This window comes from Struthio camelus, chromosome 2, assembly GCF_040807025.1.
Source record: "Struthio camelus isolate bStrCam1 chromosome 2, bStrCam1.hap1, whole genome shotgun sequence".
NCBI lineage: Eukaryota > Metazoa > Chordata > Aves > Struthioniformes > Struthionidae > Struthio > Struthio camelus.
The window spans coordinates 917973-934077 of record NC_090943.1 but is presented as its reverse complement, the minus strand read 5'-3'; the positions used below and the strand labels follow the sequence as shown (position 1 = coordinate 934077).

Below are 16105 nucleotides of genomic sequence, written 5' to 3'. Positions count from 1 at the left end.
GGGTGCACTCTGTCCCTTCCTCCAGGTCGTTGATGCAATAGTTGAACAAGACTGGACCCAGGACTGACCCCTGGGGGACACCACTAGCCACAGGCCTCCAACTAGATGCCACACCACTGACTACAACCCTCTGAGCTTGACCATCCAGCCAGTTCTCAAGCCACCTCACCCTCCACTCATCCAACCCTCACTTCCTGAGTTTACCTACGAGGATGTGATGGGAGACAGTGTCCAAAGCCTTGCTGAAGTCCAGGGAGACAACAGCCACTGCTCTGCCCTCCTCTACCCAGCCAGTCATTCCACCAGAGAAGGCACTCAGATTGGTCAAGCATGATTTCCTCTTGGTGAATCCATGCTGACTACTCCTGATCACCTTCTCGTCCTCCATATGCTTAGTGATGACCTCCAGGATGAGCTGTTCCATCACCTTTCCAGGGGTGAAGGGGAGGCTGACAGGCCTGGAGTTTCCTGGCTAATCCTTCTGGAGGAGTTTCCTGGAGTTTCCTGGCTCCTCCTTCTTGCCCTTGTTGAAGACTGGGGTGACATTGGCTTTCTTCCAGTCCTCAGGCACCTCTCCTGATCTCCAGGACCTTTCCAAGGTGATGGAGAGTGGCCTAGCGATAACATCCGCCAGCTCCCTCAGCACTCGTGGGTGCATCCCATTGGGGCCCATGGAGTTGTGGATGTCAGGTTTGCACAAATGGTCTCTAACCCGATCCTCCTCCACCAAGGGAGAGTCTTCCTTTCTCCAGCCTTCCTCTCTTGTCCCCAAGGTCTGGAATTCCTCAGGACTGGCCTTAGCAGTGAAGACTGAAGCAAAGAAGGCATTCAGCAACTCTGCCTTCTCTGTATCCCTCATCACCAGGGCACCCACCCCCTTCAGCAGCGGGCCCACATTGTCCCTAGTCTTCCTTTTGCTCTGGATGTGTTTGAAGAACCCTTTCTTGTTGTCCTTGACATCCCTTGCCAGATTGAACTCCAAGTGGGCCTGAGGCTTCCTTGTTGCATCCCTGCACACTCTGACAACGTCCCTGTATTCCTCCCAAGCGGTCTGTCCCCTTTTCCATATTCTGTAGACTTCCTTCTTCTGTTTGAGTTTTGCCAGGAGTTCCTTGCTCATCCATGCAGGTCTCCTGCCCACTTTGCTCAACTTCTTACTCAGAAGGATGCACCGATCTTGAGCCTGAAGGAAGTGATACTTGAATATTAACCAGTTTTCTTGGACCCCTCTTCCTTCCAGGGCCCTACCTCATGAGATTCTTCCAAGTAGGTCCCTGAAGAGGTCAAAGTTAGCTCTCCTGAAGTCCAGCGTTGCAATCTTACTTGTTGCCCTGCTTCCTCCTCGCAGGATCCTGAACACCACCATCTCATGGTCACTGCAGCCAAGGCTGCCCCCAACCTTCACATCTCCAACCAGACCTTCTTTGTGAGTACAAGGCTTGGTGGCAGCAGGGAGCTGCAGGCACCCAGGGGTGCTGGAAACGAGCCAGGGGCTCCTGCACGTCTGGGAGGGTCACGGCAGGGGGACCTAGGGGCCTGACACCTGGCACTCGCCCAGAAACTGCACATGGGGACCCAGCCCCGAGGGGTAAAGGCCTATGTGGGGTGGGGGGGAACAGATGTGCACAAAGACACATGCGCACACGCGCACGCGCACACGCGCACACACACACACACGTGCGCACGCAGGTTCCTGTGCTCGGTATAACCCAAGACACCACGCCCTGCTCTGTATTTGTTGTGCATGACCAGGCACGCGCGCTGCCAGCCACGCCACGGCTGGAGGCACCGCGCAGGACCAGCCCCACGCCGCCTGGCCAGCCGGGGCTCCTCGGGGTGCCCAGCTTCCTCCAGTTTTTCACGCTTCCCCAGCTGTGACTTTGCCAACAAGTTCATGGCTGCAGGATGCTCGGCCGGACACTGCCAGCAGGACGGGGAGGAGGCCACGGGCCACAGGGCCCAGAGGGGATGAATGCACTGGCTGATTTGGGAGCCCCTCACCTGGGCGTCAGGGCTCGGCAGCAAAGCGCGGGCAGGGCCAAGGGGACAGTGCCGTCCTCCAGCCCCGCTCCGGCCGGGGAGGGTGGGGGACACGTCCCCCCACACGGGGGGCACCGTTGGCATCCCCGCGTCGCGCACGGGGGGGAAGGCGCGGCGGCCCAACACGACTTTATTGCATCGTCCATACAAAACTACACCTCCAAGCGCTGTACAGAGTGGGCCGGCGGCGGGCGAGTAAAAAGAAGCGGCAGGGGCGGCGGGGCGGCAGGCGAGGGGCTGCGCCGCGGCGGGTGCCGGCTCCATCGGCGGGCCGGGGCGAGCGGCAGGCGCCGAGGCCGAGCCGCAGCGGGCGGCAGGCGGAGCGGCAGCCAAGCCCCCCGCCGGCCCCGGTGGGGCCTCTGTTCGGTGCAAAGCTTTGGGGCGGCCGCCGGCGGCGAGGCTCAGTCCGCGGCGGCGGGCGGGCCGGGGGGCAGCCCGGGGGGCGGCGGCGGCGGCGGCCCCGGCTCGGCGCCGTGCACCCGCTGGTGGTCCTTGAGCGACTCCTTGTAGCGGAAGCTGCGGCCGCAGGCGGCGCACTGGTAGGGCCGCTCGCCCGTGTGGATGCGCTGGTGCTTGAGCAGGTTCTGCTTGCGGATGAAGCTCTTGCCGCAGGCGGCGCAGGCGAAGGGCCGCTCGCCCGTGTGCAGCCGCTGGTGGTTCTGCAGGTGCTCCTTGCGGCTGTAGCACTTGCCGCACTCGGCGCACTTGTAGGGGCGCTCGCCGCGGTGGATCATCTGGTGCCGCACCAGCCCCGAGTGGCAGTTGAAGCTCTTGCCGCACTCGGCGCAGGGGTAGGGCCGCTCGGCGGCGTGGCTCCGCTGGTGGATCCGCAGGCTCTTCTTGCCGCTGAAGCTCTTGCCGCACTCAGCGCAGCCGTGCGGGCGCTCCTCGGCGGGCCCCGGCGCCGCGCCGGCCCCCCCGGCCTCGGCCCCCCCAGCCTCGGCGCCCGGCGCCTTGCCCAGTCCGCGTGGCGCCGCTGTCACCGCCGCCGGGGCCGCTGCCACCGCCACCTGTCCCTCGGGGCCGCCGAAGGCCGCGCCGGCGAAGAGCAGCTCTGCAGAGCCGCCGGGCAAGCCCACGTCGGCGGGAGCCTCGACGCGTGGGCACCGCTCCTCCGTCTTCACCAGCAGCCCCTCGCCAGCTGCCAAGGAAAGGAGAAACTGGGGTCGGTGGGGCCCCGGTGGCCGAGGGGGCAGCCGGGGCCCCGAGCCCGCCGCCGCCAGGCTCCGGCGCTGCCCACCTGGGCCGGCCGCCGTCAGGATCTCTCTGTCGGCCAGCTCCCACGGCTCGCGGCCGCACGGCTCTTCCTCCTGCTTGATCCATGAGAGGAAGTCGTGGGCCGTGATCAGCGCGTCCGCTCCTGCGGGGCACGACGGAGGTGGGGGCGAGGCCAAGTCGCCCGCCGCCGCCCGCCCCCAGCCCGCCGGCCCCACGCGCGGGGGGCCCGGCCAGGCGCTGGCGGCGCGGGCTGCCCCAGCGTCACCTGCGCAGGGGTCGGTGGCGATGCCCCGCTCCTCGGCGAACTGCTGCTCCCCCACGAACGACACCTCCTGCTTGATCCGCGACAGCATGTCGGACGTGGCGATGAGCGACTCTGCCGGCAGGGAGAGAAGTGCCAGGCGTCACCCTCCGGCGAACGCCCTCCCGCCCGCCGGGCACGCAGGGCACGGCCACGCGGGAAGGGAAACGGCGCCCCAGGCTCCCGCCGCACACGACGCCTCCGTCTCACGCCGGCCGATGGTGCAGCCCGCGGGCTCTGCCGCAACACCGGCAGCTCCAGGCGTTTCATGGGGTCGCTCGGGAGCCTGCAGGTCTCTGCAGGTGCCTGGGGAGCAGAGCCCGGCCGCAGCCCCCCCAGGCCTTGGGGATTCAGCGCCGCGGGAAAAGCAGCCGGGCCCGCGTCCCGGGGAGGGGGGAAAGGAGCAGGGCGAGGGAAGAGCGCGGCGGACAGGAGGAGGCGTTGGAGCCGGGACGGGAGGACGTGCCGGGGCAGACGCGTGGCCCGGGCTGGTGCCCCACCTGCGCAGGCGTCCGCCGGCAGCTCCCTTGGCTCCAGGTCCCTCGGCTCGGGGACGCAGGGCACCTCCCCGCGCTCGAGCCGGGGCTGCGCGTCGCTCCTGGAGAGGGCACCGTCTGCACAGAGAGACACAGATATGGGTGGCAGCGGCCCCACGACGGTGGAGACCTGGCCCCGGCCGTCACCCAGCGATGGAGACGTTCGGGGCCGCCCCGCTGACGGAGGGGTTTGGCGCCGACATGACGTGCCAAGACGCGGGTGCGGTGGACGCGTTTCGGAGGGCTGCCCGTGCCGGGGCCGCACACAAGCCCCAAGAGCGGGAGACGCGGCGGCTCGCGTGGCAAGAGCCGCCCCGGGTCTCCTGGGGACATGGCCCTCAGCAGCCGACCCCACCTGGGGGGCTGGCACCCCCAGGGATGGGGCCCTCCGCGGACAAGCCGCCGGTCACCCGAGCCGGGGAACGGGTGAGAAGGGATGTTTACCCAGAGAGAGCAAAGATTCGTAGTTCTCCTTCACCAGGTTATTGTACAGCTCCTTCTGCCACTCCTCCAAATTCTTCCACTCCTCGGCGGAGAAGTAGACAGCAATGTCAACAAACGTCACCGGCACCTGCGGAAACGAGCCCCGGGCAGGTCAGCGACAGCTGCTCGCGTGGCCCCAACACCGTCGCTGCCGGCTCTGCTCTGCCCCGGTTCCCGTTACCTTGGGCACTTCCCCCTTGGGGCCGGGGGGCAGCCGCAGCACCCAGAAGTTCCTGTTCTTCAGCAGGTTCTCCATGTTCTCCAGGCGCCGCTGGAGCAGCCCGTACTCCTGGATCAGGGTGCCCAGCACGGCCCATTTGCTCTCCAGCTGGTTGCCAAACTCCATCGTGGTTTTCTCGCAGTCCAGGAGCTTCTTCTCGGCCGTGCCGGACCTGCCCTCCAGGCTGAGCAGGCGCGTGGCCAACAGGTCGATCTTCCTCTCCATGGCCTGCACAGTGGCCACCACGGTCCAGAGGGAGGCCTCGGCGGAGTGGAGCTGGGCCTCCCGCATGTGCGCGCGCTCGGGCAGCAGCGGGGGCTGCAGCGGCATCAGGTGCTGGGCCTCGACGTTCCACTCCTGCACCTGCGCCGGGACAGGCGTCGGGAGCGGCCGGCGGCAGGGGGCCCGCGCGTCGCTGCCGCACAGCGGGCACCGGCCCCGGGCGCTCGGCAGCCCCGCGCCCCCGAACGCGCCTTCGCCCCGTTTGGAAACCTGTTCCTGCCTTTGCGTTTCAACCCTGGGGGTCCTCTCCCCCCCTCAAGGTGCTCCCCATCCCATCCCCGGGTAAAGGAGGGAAAGGGGCAGAGCCTGGCGGTGCTGAGCAGCCAGCCGCACAGCCCCCACGCGTGACCCGCATTGGGACGAGCTGGCCCAAAGCTGCTGGGCTGCAGCTCCGGCCGGCGGCTCAGCACCACCGTCCCCCGCACTCTGCCTGCCCGGGGACCCTTCCTTCCCGCGAGCTGCTCCGAAACCCCCCGCGTGCACAGGTCCCGGCAGCGCTGACAACTCAGCACACACAGGATCGGGCCCCCTGGAGCACGCGCTGCGGCCCAGGCAGCCAAGGGAGCAACAGGCCTGAGGGGACGGTGAGGGGCTGGCCGGCAGGTCGGGAAGGGATGGCAGCGCGGCCACAGGGTCCGGCACCGGTCGTAGCACCCTGGGATGCTGGAGGGCACCGCTGCGGTTCAGCCAGGCTGCACTGGCCACCCTCCAGCACCGCGTGGTGCGGGTGCAGCCCCCCGCCCGCCCGTGGGGCGGACAGACAGACCCTGGCTCCAGAGGGTCCCGGCCCCGCGCTGCCGCCGTGCCCGTGCTCAGAGCAGGCCTGCCCTCCGTGCACCCCGGGGCGCTGGCAGTGGCTGTTCTGGGCATGGCTGAGCCGCACAGCGGAAATCTCCAAGGGGGAGACAGGCGAGTGGGGGGCGCAGGGCAGCGCAAGGCAGCACAGGGCAGGGTCGTGCAAGAGAGCACCCTGGGGCACACGTACAGCGGGGGCCGAGGGTACTTGGGGGCATCCAGGGCTGGAGTGTGCATGGGGCACCCCGGGGCACACGGACAGCCGGGGCCGAGGGTACTTGGGGGCATCCAGGGCTGGAGTGTGCATGGGGCACCCCGGGGCACACAGACAGCCCTGGGCAGAGGGGTGCCCGGGCACCCCCAAGAGAGAGGGGCATGGGGACACCTCGGGGCTCACGGACACCCCTGGGCAGAGGTACATTGGGGCACCCCGGGGCACATGGACATCCTGGGTTAGAGGTGATGGGGACATCCCAGGACACACGGACATCCCTGGGCAGAGGGGCACGGGGGCACCTCGGGGCACATGGACGTCCCCGCGTTAGAGGTGATGGGGGCACCCCGGGGCACAAGGGCATCCCCGGGCAGAGGTGATTGGGACACCTTGGGACACTCGGACATCCCCAGGTTAGAGGTGATGGGGACAACCAGGGGCACATGGACATCCTGGGTTAGAGGTGATGGGGGCACCTCAGGGCACACGGACGTCCCCGGGCAGAGGGGCACGGGGGCACATGGACATCCCCGGGCAGAGGTGATGGGGGCACCGCAGAACACACAGACATCCCTGGGCAGAGGTGCACGGGCACATGCCGGGGAACACGGACATTCCCAGAGGTGATAGGGGCACCTCGGGCACGAGGGCACACAGATATCCCCAGGTTAGAGGTGATGGGGACAACGTGGGGCACACGGACATCCCCAGTCAGAGGTGATGGGGGCATCCCAGGACACACGGACATCCCTGGTCAGAGGTGCACAGGCACACCCCGGGGCACACAGACACCCCTGGGCAGAGAGGCAGAGGGGTACCCAGGCACCCTGGGGCACCCGGACACCCCTGGGCAGAGGTACATGGGAGCACCCCGGGGCACATGGACATCCTGGGTTAGATATGATGGGAGCAACCCGGGGCACACAGACATCCCTGGTCAGAGGTGCACAGGCACACCCCGGGGCACACAGACACCCCTGGGCAGAGAGGCAGAGGGGTACCCAGGCACCCTGGGGCACCCGGACACCCCTGGGCAGAGGTACATGGGAGCACCCCGGGGCACATGGACATCCTGGGTTAGATATGATGGGAGCAACCCGGGGCACACAGACATCCCTGGTCAGAGGTGCACAGGCACACCCTGGGGCACATAGACACCCCTGGGCAGAGGGGCAGAGGGCTACCCGGACACCCCCAGGCAGAGGTACATGGGGGCACCCCCGGGCACATGGACATCCCTGGCCAGAGGTGATTGGGACACCTTGGGGCACACGGACATCCTGGGTTAGAGGCGATGGGGGCACCCTGGGACACACAGACACCCCCAGGCAGAGGCGATGGGGGCACCCTGGGGCACAAAGACACCCCCAGGCAGAGGTGCACTCTGGGGCACACAGATAGCTCTGGGCAGAGGTGATGGGGACACCCTGGGGCACATGGACGTCCCCACGTTAGAGGTGATGGGGACATCCTGGGGCACATGGACATCCTGAGTGAGAGGTGATGGGGGCACCCCAGGACACACGGACGTCCCCGGGCAGAGGGGCACGGGGGCACCCCGGGATTGGAGCAGGCACACGGCACCCTGGGGCACGTAGCCATCCCCAGCCAGGGCACACAGAGGCATCCTGGACGGAGGGCGCTTCGGGGATGGGGGGCATCCAAGGGCGCAGGGGGACCCCGGGGCACACAGGGCTGCGCGGGACATGAGGCAGCACGGGCCAGGGGTGCACGGGGGGAGCCGGAGGTGCATGGGGGGAGCCTGGGGCTGGTGTGCATTGGGCAGCATGGGCGAGGGGTGCCCAGGGGGAGCCTGGGGCCGGTGCACATGGGGCAGTGTGGGCCAGGGGTGCACGGGGGGAGCCCAGGGTGCACGGGGGGAACTGGGGGTGCATGGGGGGAGCAGGGGGGCGGTGCACATTGGGCAGCATGAGCCGGGGGTGCGCAAGGGAAGCCAGGGGTGCTCTGGAGGATCCGGGGGTGCTCGGGAGGAGCTCGGGGCCGGGGCACATTGGGCAGCATGAGCCGGGGGTGCACGGGGGGAGCCAGGGGTGCTCGGGAGGATCCGGGGGTGCTCAGGAGGAGCTCGGGGCCGGTGCACATTGGGCAGCATGGGCTGGGAGTGCACGGGGACAGCCCGGGGGGGCACGGCGGGAGCTGGGGGAGGGGGGCCAGTGCACTTATGCAGCATGGGCCAGGGGTGCACAGCTACAGCCCAGGGGTGCCCAGGGGGAGCCCGGGGCTGGTGCACATTGGGCAGCATGGGCCAGGGGTGCACGAGGGAAGCGAGGGGTGCACGAGGGGGGACCCCGGGGCCAGTACACATGGGGCAACGTAGGCCGGGGGTGCATGGGGGAACCAGGGGGGCGCACGGGGCAGCGTGGGCCGGTGACACACGAGGGGAGCCAGGGGTGCCCAGTGGGAGTCCGGGGCCGGTGCACATTGGGCAGCATAGGCCAGGGGTGCACGAGGGGAGCCAGGGGTGCACAGGGGGGAGCTGGGGGGTGCACGGGGGGAGCCGGGGGGCACTGCACATTGGGCAGCATGAGCCCGGGGTGCACAGGGGGAGCCGGGGGTGCACGGAGAGAGCCTGGGGCCAGTGCACATTGGGCAGCATGGGCCAGGGGTGCACGAGGGGAGCCGGGGGTGCACAGAGAGAGCCCGGGGTGCACGGGGGGAGCCGGTGCACATTGGGCAGCATGGGCCAGGGGTGCACGAGGGGAGCCGGGGGTGCACGGGGGGAGCCCGGGGTGCACGGGGGGAGCCGGTGCACATTGGGCACTATGGGCCAGGGGTACACGAGGGGAGCCGGGGGTGCATGAGGGGAGCTCGGGGTGCACGAGGGGAGCCGGTGCACATTGGGCAGTATGGGCCAGGGGTGCACGAGGGGAGCCGGGGGTGCACGAGGGGAGCTCGGGGTGCACGAGGGGAGCCGGTGCACATTGGGCAGTATGGGCCAGGGGTACACGAGGGGAGCCGGGGGTGCACGAGGGGAGCTCGGGGTGCATGAGGGGAGCCGGTGCACATTGGGCAGCATGGGCCAGGGGTGCACGAGGGGAGCCGGGGGTGCACGAGGGGAGCTCGGGTTGCACGGGGGGAGCCGGGGGGCGCACGGGGGGAGCCCGGGGGCCGGTGCGCACGGGGGGAGCGCGAGGCGCGGGGGCGGCCCGGGCCGGCAGGACCCCGCAGCCCCCCCCCCCCCCCCTTCCCCCGGAGGAGCCCGACGGGCCCGGGCCGCGGCGGGCAGCGCCCCGGAGCGCGGGCGGGGCGGCTCCGCCTCCGGGCCGTGGCCGTGGCCGGGGCCGGAGGCCGGAGGCGGCGGGGGTGGCCGGGCCGGGCTTGGCTTACCTGGGCGGGCGCCCACTCGGCCATGGCCCCGCGGTGCTGGGCCGGGCCCCGGCGGCTGGGCCCGGGCCGCGGCGGGGAGAGCGGGCTGCGGAGCGGGGCCGAGCTGCCGCCCGCCGCCGGCGGGCCGCCGCCGCTGGCCGGGCCGCTCTGGGTGCCTGCGCGCTGCGGGCCGGGCACCGCCGCCCCGCCGAGGAGACAGGGGCAGCCGGGGAATTGCATCCGCCTCGTCGGTCCTTTACGGGCAGCGCGGGAGGGGTGGAAGCGGTTGGGAGCGCGGAGCACTGCCGCCTACCGGGCGCGGGGACGGCAGCGGCTGCCGCGCCCGGCCCGGCCCCGAGCACCGGCCCCGAGCACCGGCCCGGAGCCGCCGGCGCTGCCCCCGCTCCGCCGCTTCGCCTGGGCGCTGCAGGCCGCTGGGCAGGAGCTCGGCCAGGGGCTTCTGCCCCCATGGCCTGGCCCCCCCCCCCTCCCGGAGCTTTTACCCCCCAACCTCGTCTCCCCTCCGACAAACCCCACCTGACCGCCCGCCGGCGGGACGGGACGGGACGGCGGGGCCGCCAGCAGCCGCCTGCGCCGAGAGCGAGAGCCCTGCCGGGCTGAGCACGCCGGGGCTGAGCAGGACACCGATGCCACGGCTGGTGGGAGACCCGTGTGCAGGGGTGTCCCGGTGGTTGGGGACCCACCTGCGCACTCATCCGTGCTAGCCCGGGCTTCTTTGAACTGGTAGCACCAGGGGAACTGCACTGGTGGGGAGATCAGCTTTAGATTTTGCAGGGGAAAAACATTACGGTCCTGCCTTTATGGAAATCTTAGAGGAGAATCTTCTCTGAGCCCGTTATTGCACTAGTGTCTTCACCAGGTGGGCCGCAACGGAGCCTCCCGTGCTGGACAGGGACCAGAGCCAGCCCCAGGCTATGGCACACGGTGGGCAACCGCAGCCACGGGACAAGAAGGGTTAATGAAACGAGTACAGCGGAAAAGCAGGCGTCACAGGACGCCTTAAGCAGCCATTTCGCTTAAGGATGTGATGGCTTTATATCACGTCCCTTCCAGCGCTAAATCGAGCACAGCTAGAGCGCAGGATCGGAGCGCTAGGTCCCACTAAAAACCACACGCTGCTCTACGGCGCGGTGCTCCCGGCAGGGGTGGCTGCCTCCGGGAGCCCGCGTAGTTCCCAAACCCGAGGACTGCGTCCAGCCCCTTCCTGCACATGGCAGAGGAAATCAGCCTCGGCTTCTGGACCTCAACCCACGCTCCCAGCCCGCTCGCGCGAGCCCCTGCCCTGCAGGTCTGCCTCTGCCCCACTTAGCCATCATGTCTCAGCTCAGGTTTTGCGGTCTGCAAGATGAGGATAACAGTAACAACCCGCCTACCTGACGGCAGCAGCCTCAGGATGAATTATTCAGTGTTTCAGGTACCAGATATGTTTCCCTGAGCCCGGAGGCTGGCCTGGTTCCCTTTCATCATTGCCAGTCAGGAAAAGCAGCACCAAAACCACTGGAAAAACACACAAATGTAAAAGTAACAGAAGAGAGGATGTGACCCAAGGGGCATCGTGGGCATGCATCACGCCCCCAGGGTACGGCTCGCTACCGAAGACAGCGTCATGCACAGAACGGGGCTGCGAGCAGGCGACAGGCCGAAAAGAAAACCTGTCAGGGAAGTGTAGGACCTCCTTTGCCTCCAGGTTTTCAAAGCCTCAGTTACCGTTGGGTCATGCCTTCCCAGTAGACTAGAAACTTTCAGATGGCTGCTGCTAACAGCAACCCCTGCCTCTGTGCACCGCAGGAGCATCTTGCCTGTCAGTACTTACCACGAGAAAAAGCACCATCATAGTGACCCAGGGCTCACGGCCGCGCCGCACTGTCCCCGCTGACACGCTGATCGGACAGGCTCTGCTAGGAGAGGGCAAAGCCGGTTAGAGCATGTACGTGCGTGAGCACAGAGGACTTCAGTGGCGGGCAGGGCGTACGCTGCTACCTCTATACAGTGACAGCCTTACCTTCGGCTCTGGCAGCGAAACGCTCACGTTCGTACAAGTTACGCGGTCAGAACTAGTCCAGACGCCTCCCCCAATGCTGGGGACCGGCACGCCGTCGCTCTCGGGCTGCGACGTGGCATTTCACACCGTCTCCCTCTCCTGAGGCCACCCGTGGCTCAAGTCCAGCTTGGGGAGGGCCTGGAGGTCCTCCAGGGATGGAGGGATCCCCCTGTCACACATGGCAATGGGACAGTCCTGCTCCCAGGCATGGCAGACAGTGCCTAGCTCTGTGGGTTGCACACGCCCCTCCAAACTGCCACTCCTCCTCTTTCTCTTCCTCCTGCCACCAGCAGTACCTTCTCAGACATCCCCTGTGCACGCCTGCCACCAGCAGTACCTTCTCAGACATCCCCTGTGCACGCCTGTGGCTCTGCTACCGTGTTTTCCGAATGGAGACAGCTCTTTCCTAACATCACTGCTGTCCCTTTCGGTGGCTTGGCGGAGAGCAGCCGTCCTCTGGCCCTCCATCTCTCCATGACCCCCGAGCCCAGGCTCTCCATCACGGCTGTTCTGAAGACCCTTCGCTCCCGGGGACATGTTCACCTCCTGTCTGGACCTTCCAAGCAGCTACCATATATCTTCTGCCTTCCCTGCCCTGCTTCTGCTTCCTGCCCGTGGGGAGACACAGAATCACAGAATCACAGAATCGTTTAGGTTGGAAGGGACCTCTGGAGATCATCTAGTCCAACCTCCCTGCTCAAGACCGTTGACACCTCCAGCTCTCCTCGCTCAGCACAGCACAGATGCTGATATTCCCCAGGGGCTCTTTGTACTGAAAGCTTTTCTTGCGTATCTGGCACCAGCGCAGTTGCTCTCGGACACGGGCAGCTCCGTGCGCGCGCGCAGAGCTCTCCCTGCTTAGCCTCCCGTCAGTCCTCCGCGCTTCAGGCAACTCCTCGTGAGCACGAAGCCGCCCCTGCAGCGCAGCCAGGCGGAGGGGGCTCCCCCGCTGCAGGCGCTGGCGATTCAGCAGACATCGCTTGCGGCAGTCGGCCTCGTCGCGCTGGCCACGCAGGCTAGCGCCGCCCATGAAGTGGTGACTACGCGCTTCGGACGTGACCGTACCTCAAGGACTTCGAGGAGGGACCACTTTTTGCTGTGGTTTGTGGGGTGGCCAGTACAATGGGGCACTGATAGGTACCACCGTTAGCAGCTCTGACCCAGCGCTGACTGCTAGCGGTTTGGAGGAGCGAGACATGGCAAGGCTAGAGCAGCTCAGAGGACACTCTTCCAAGCACCCATTCCTTCGGGCTTCGTTGCCTGAGCTATGCCCGCCCAGAGCCAGGCGCTCGGACAGGCCCGGACTCTCACCGGCGTTGAGGACATCTTGGGCCTGGCTGGGCTCCAAACTCTGCCTCTTCCTCTTTTTTAATCCAGATGGAAATATCAGAGGAGGAACGTGGAGCTCTGCTCAGTGAACGTGAAGGCAAGTTACAGTCCGTTGCCAGGGACAGAGGGAAGGCTACAAGAAGGTTTTGGGTCTGAGCGGAGACACAAGACCAATGTCCAAAAAAAGCTGTGGCTCACAAGCGTTCTCCGTTTTCTGTCCTCCAGCTCAGCGCTCGCCCGTGCCAGGCTCCTGTGGGACTCCCCTCTCCTCCGGGCCACCTTGACCACCATCGCACAGCTCTCCAGCCCGGGGATCGGGCATCACTAGCTGGGGCAGGAAGGGAAAGAGGAGTGTGTTAGCCATCGTCACGGACTATTTCTGTGAGTTTCGACTAGATCTGCAGAGAGGAACAGCTTTTCCCTGCCCAAGTGGCAGATGTGGGCTCGGAGAGGAACTGCTGCCTGCCCGGAGCCGTATGAACTCCCGCGTTCCAGCAGCACTGGGATTCAGCAGCAGCTGCTTCGGATTAGACGTTAGCGGCGAGAGCGGCTGGGGAGCCGGCAGAGCAAGGCCAGAGGTTGCTTCGGCCGGGCGCCGTTTTGGCCGACGGGAGGCGCAGCCAGCGGCGCGGGAGCCGAGCCACGGAAGGGCAGCTCGCGTGGCAGCGCTCCGGAGCCCGGTGAGAGCAGCCAGCCTGGGGCTTGGGCCGCCGAGCCGGGGGCCTCCGGGCGTCTGTTTCACGTGGAGAGGGCGAGCTTCAGCTCAAAACCTATCATGGCCGCTGGCCCTGTCAGGGGCCTACAGGCGAATTTCGAAAACCGGCGGCACCGCGAGGCCAGGCCGCGCCGTCGCCATGGCAACCCCCGCCCGCTGCCGGGCGCTTCCGGGCCGCGCCGTTGCCGCGACAACTCTCCCCACCCGACCCCACCCCACCCCACCCCCTGTCCGCTGCCGGGCCGCGCCGTTGCCGCAGCAACCGCCCCTCGGCCCCCCCCGCGCGCCGGGCCGTTACCGCGGCAACCGCCCCTCGGCCACGCGCCGGGCCGTTACCGCGGCGACCGCCCCTCGCGGCAACCCCCCCCCCCCGCGCCGGGCCGTTACCGCGGCAACCGCCCCTCGGCCGCGCGCCGGGCCGTTACCTCGGGGGCCATTTTCTGTTGAGAGCTGTGGTGGCGGCGGCGGCCTGGGCGACGGCGGGGCTGGCGGCCGCTCCTGTCTCCGCTGCTGCCAAACACCCGCCCCGGCCACGGCAGCGATGTGGCTGCAGGCCTGGGATTTCCCTCCGGCGCCGGCCGGCCGCTGCTGCGTTCCGCTAAGGGGGATGCGCGTGCTCCCGTCGCGATTTCGGTGCGTTGCGGTATCTCTCCGCTCCGTCGAAATCCCGCGCGACGTCCAACATCTTCACACGAGCTCCTCCGATGCGAAGCTTGACGCCCGCCGCACGGGGAGCACGGCTACGGTGGTGCTCGGAGGCCGGTGGAGGCTGGCGCGCCTCCCCCGCGTTTCCGACGGGCGCGTTGCGAGGCGGTGCCGGCTCCCGTCGGGCACCGTGAGCTCATGCTCCCCTCGATTACTTGGATGGAAACCCCCAAAAAAGGCTCCTCCGACCCGAAGACGGCCGTCAAGGGACGGAGTGCGCAGCGGGGTCGGCAGAGGACCCCGCGTCCCCGGGCAGCGCCGTGCTCCAGGGAGCGTGGTCTCGCCGTCCGACCTCGAAACAGCTTCCTCCTTTTCCCTTCCCCTTTCAGGAGAGCGGTGGTGAGCGCGGCGACCACGGCTCCCTCTGCGCCGTGTGCACCTCCAGGTTAGGTGTAGGCAACAGCCCTCTTCTACTGCCGTCCCTGAGCGCTCGCCACCAGGCAAAGCCAGATGGACCCCCTTCTGCCTCGTGGCCCGAGCTCGCTGGCTCTTCCCCTGCCAGGAGCTGGGGGTTTACTCTCCTCTTTGTGGTGGATTCAGACATCACCCAGAGCCGTGCCGGCTGCCCGGTGGCCGCTCTAGCCTCGCTGCTGCGAGACACCACAATACGCCCTTCATGGTTCGTCCATGCTCGCCTAGCAAAAAGCAGAGAGTTTTCCGAAGTCTCTTATAGCACGAGTAATATTTCCCTGTGAATGTCAAGTCCTCCCAGGGAAAAGCTTGGTCATTCGGGGGCTAATCTGCTGCAGATCCCGCTCTGGGTGCCGGCAGGGAATTAAAAGCATTATCCGATACTGCGGCGGTTTCCCTCCTGAGACCTCAAGAGCTGTCCACTTGCTCCAAAGGACTTGGGGCTTCCGTGAGGTGGACACAGTGGCCGCAGGGCCGTAACCCCCTAAAACCAGCTCTACCACATCCGAGCAAAGATCCAGCCAGGCTCCTCCAGCCCAGCCTTGGCAGTGCCTAACCCTTTGCCCAGCGAGGAGTAGAAGACCACGGCGAGGGTGTAGCGCTAATGCTGCCAAAGACTCTCCTGGCTGCCAGCGCTTTGCAGCTCAGGGACTTCCCAAGCCACAGGTCACATCTCTGTATTTAAGCGCTTCCTTTGACTTTTCCTGCTGGAAAATTATCCAGGCTGTTCTGAGCCAGCGTAAACTCTGCACCTACAGCATCTTGCTGCATGGAGGTCCGCAGTTAACTCACCGCTCTGCAAAGAACCACCTCCTGTTTGCTTTGAACCTGCTGCTACTGCCTTAATTTGACATCGCACAAGTCTTGCAGTGGAAGAGACAAGGAATGACTGATCCCGTTGCCCTCTCTGTACCACTCCTGATTTTACAGAGCTGCAGCATTTCTGAGCAGAGGAGTTCAAATGCAAGTAGTTGGTTTTTTGCACAGAAACTGTTCCAGACCACGTACCGTTCCAGTCACACTTTTCTAAACCTTTTCCAGTTTCGCCTCCAAGACAAGGGAATGGGAAGCGCCAGGCTATCCGGCACAAGGGCACACCCAGGAGCTGTGGAGCGCATCCACCGTCGGTCGGCGTGGGGAAGGCAAAGGGCACGGATCGGGCATGCAGCAGGGAGCACCTGACCCAGGACTGCCTGCCTGCTCCCAGGACAGACCATTTCCCAAAGCAGCTTTAGATGCACCTGGGTCTTTGTCTGCTGGATAAACGTAGCTTTTTTTGTCTAAACCAGCCTCCTTGGATGGTTAGGATGCCATCTGCACTAGTGGCTGTGCTTCTTATCTCGAAACGCCTAAGCACGTTTCAAGTCAAATAGCTCCCTCTCCAAAGTCTCTATAAAGGGTGACAATAATATATCATTGCTGGGTTTGCTACAGGAGCCTGTTGTTCCCAAGGTCACATCACTGCAA

General features: G+C 66.4%; 1 protein-coding gene across 5 annotated transcripts; it reads right to left on the bottom strand.

Moving 5' to 3' along the window:
- Positions 1–1867: 1867 nt before the first annotated feature.
- LOC104143136 (zinc finger protein 282-like) lies at positions 1868–16093 on the bottom strand. 5 transcript variants are annotated; one of them, XM_068933927.1, is made up of 12 exons: positions 13948–16093; positions 11816–13135; positions 11440–11774; positions 11251–11332; positions 10811–10934; positions 9954–10180; positions 4760–5161; positions 4540–4666; positions 4060–4173; positions 3524–3634; positions 3281–3400; positions 1869–3181 (listed from the first exon to the last, which is right to left on the bottom strand). In XM_068933927.1, the coding sequence occupies exons 7-12, from the start codon at positions 5126–5128 to the stop codon at positions 2442–2444; spliced, it is 1581 nt and encodes a 526-aa protein (XP_068790028.1). In that variant the 5' UTR covers positions 5129–5161; positions 9954–10180; positions 10811–10934; positions 11251–11332; positions 11440–11774; positions 11816–13135; positions 13948–16093; the 3' UTR covers positions 1869–2441. The 5 variants fall into 5 exon arrangements, with proteins under 5 accessions (XP_068790025.1, XP_068790028.1, XP_068790027.1 ...); XM_068933926.1 differs by having other exon boundaries at positions 11251–11335; positions 11440–13135; XM_068933925.1 differs by having other exon boundaries at positions 11440–13135.
- Between the last annotated feature and the right edge of the window lie 12 nt (positions 16094–16105).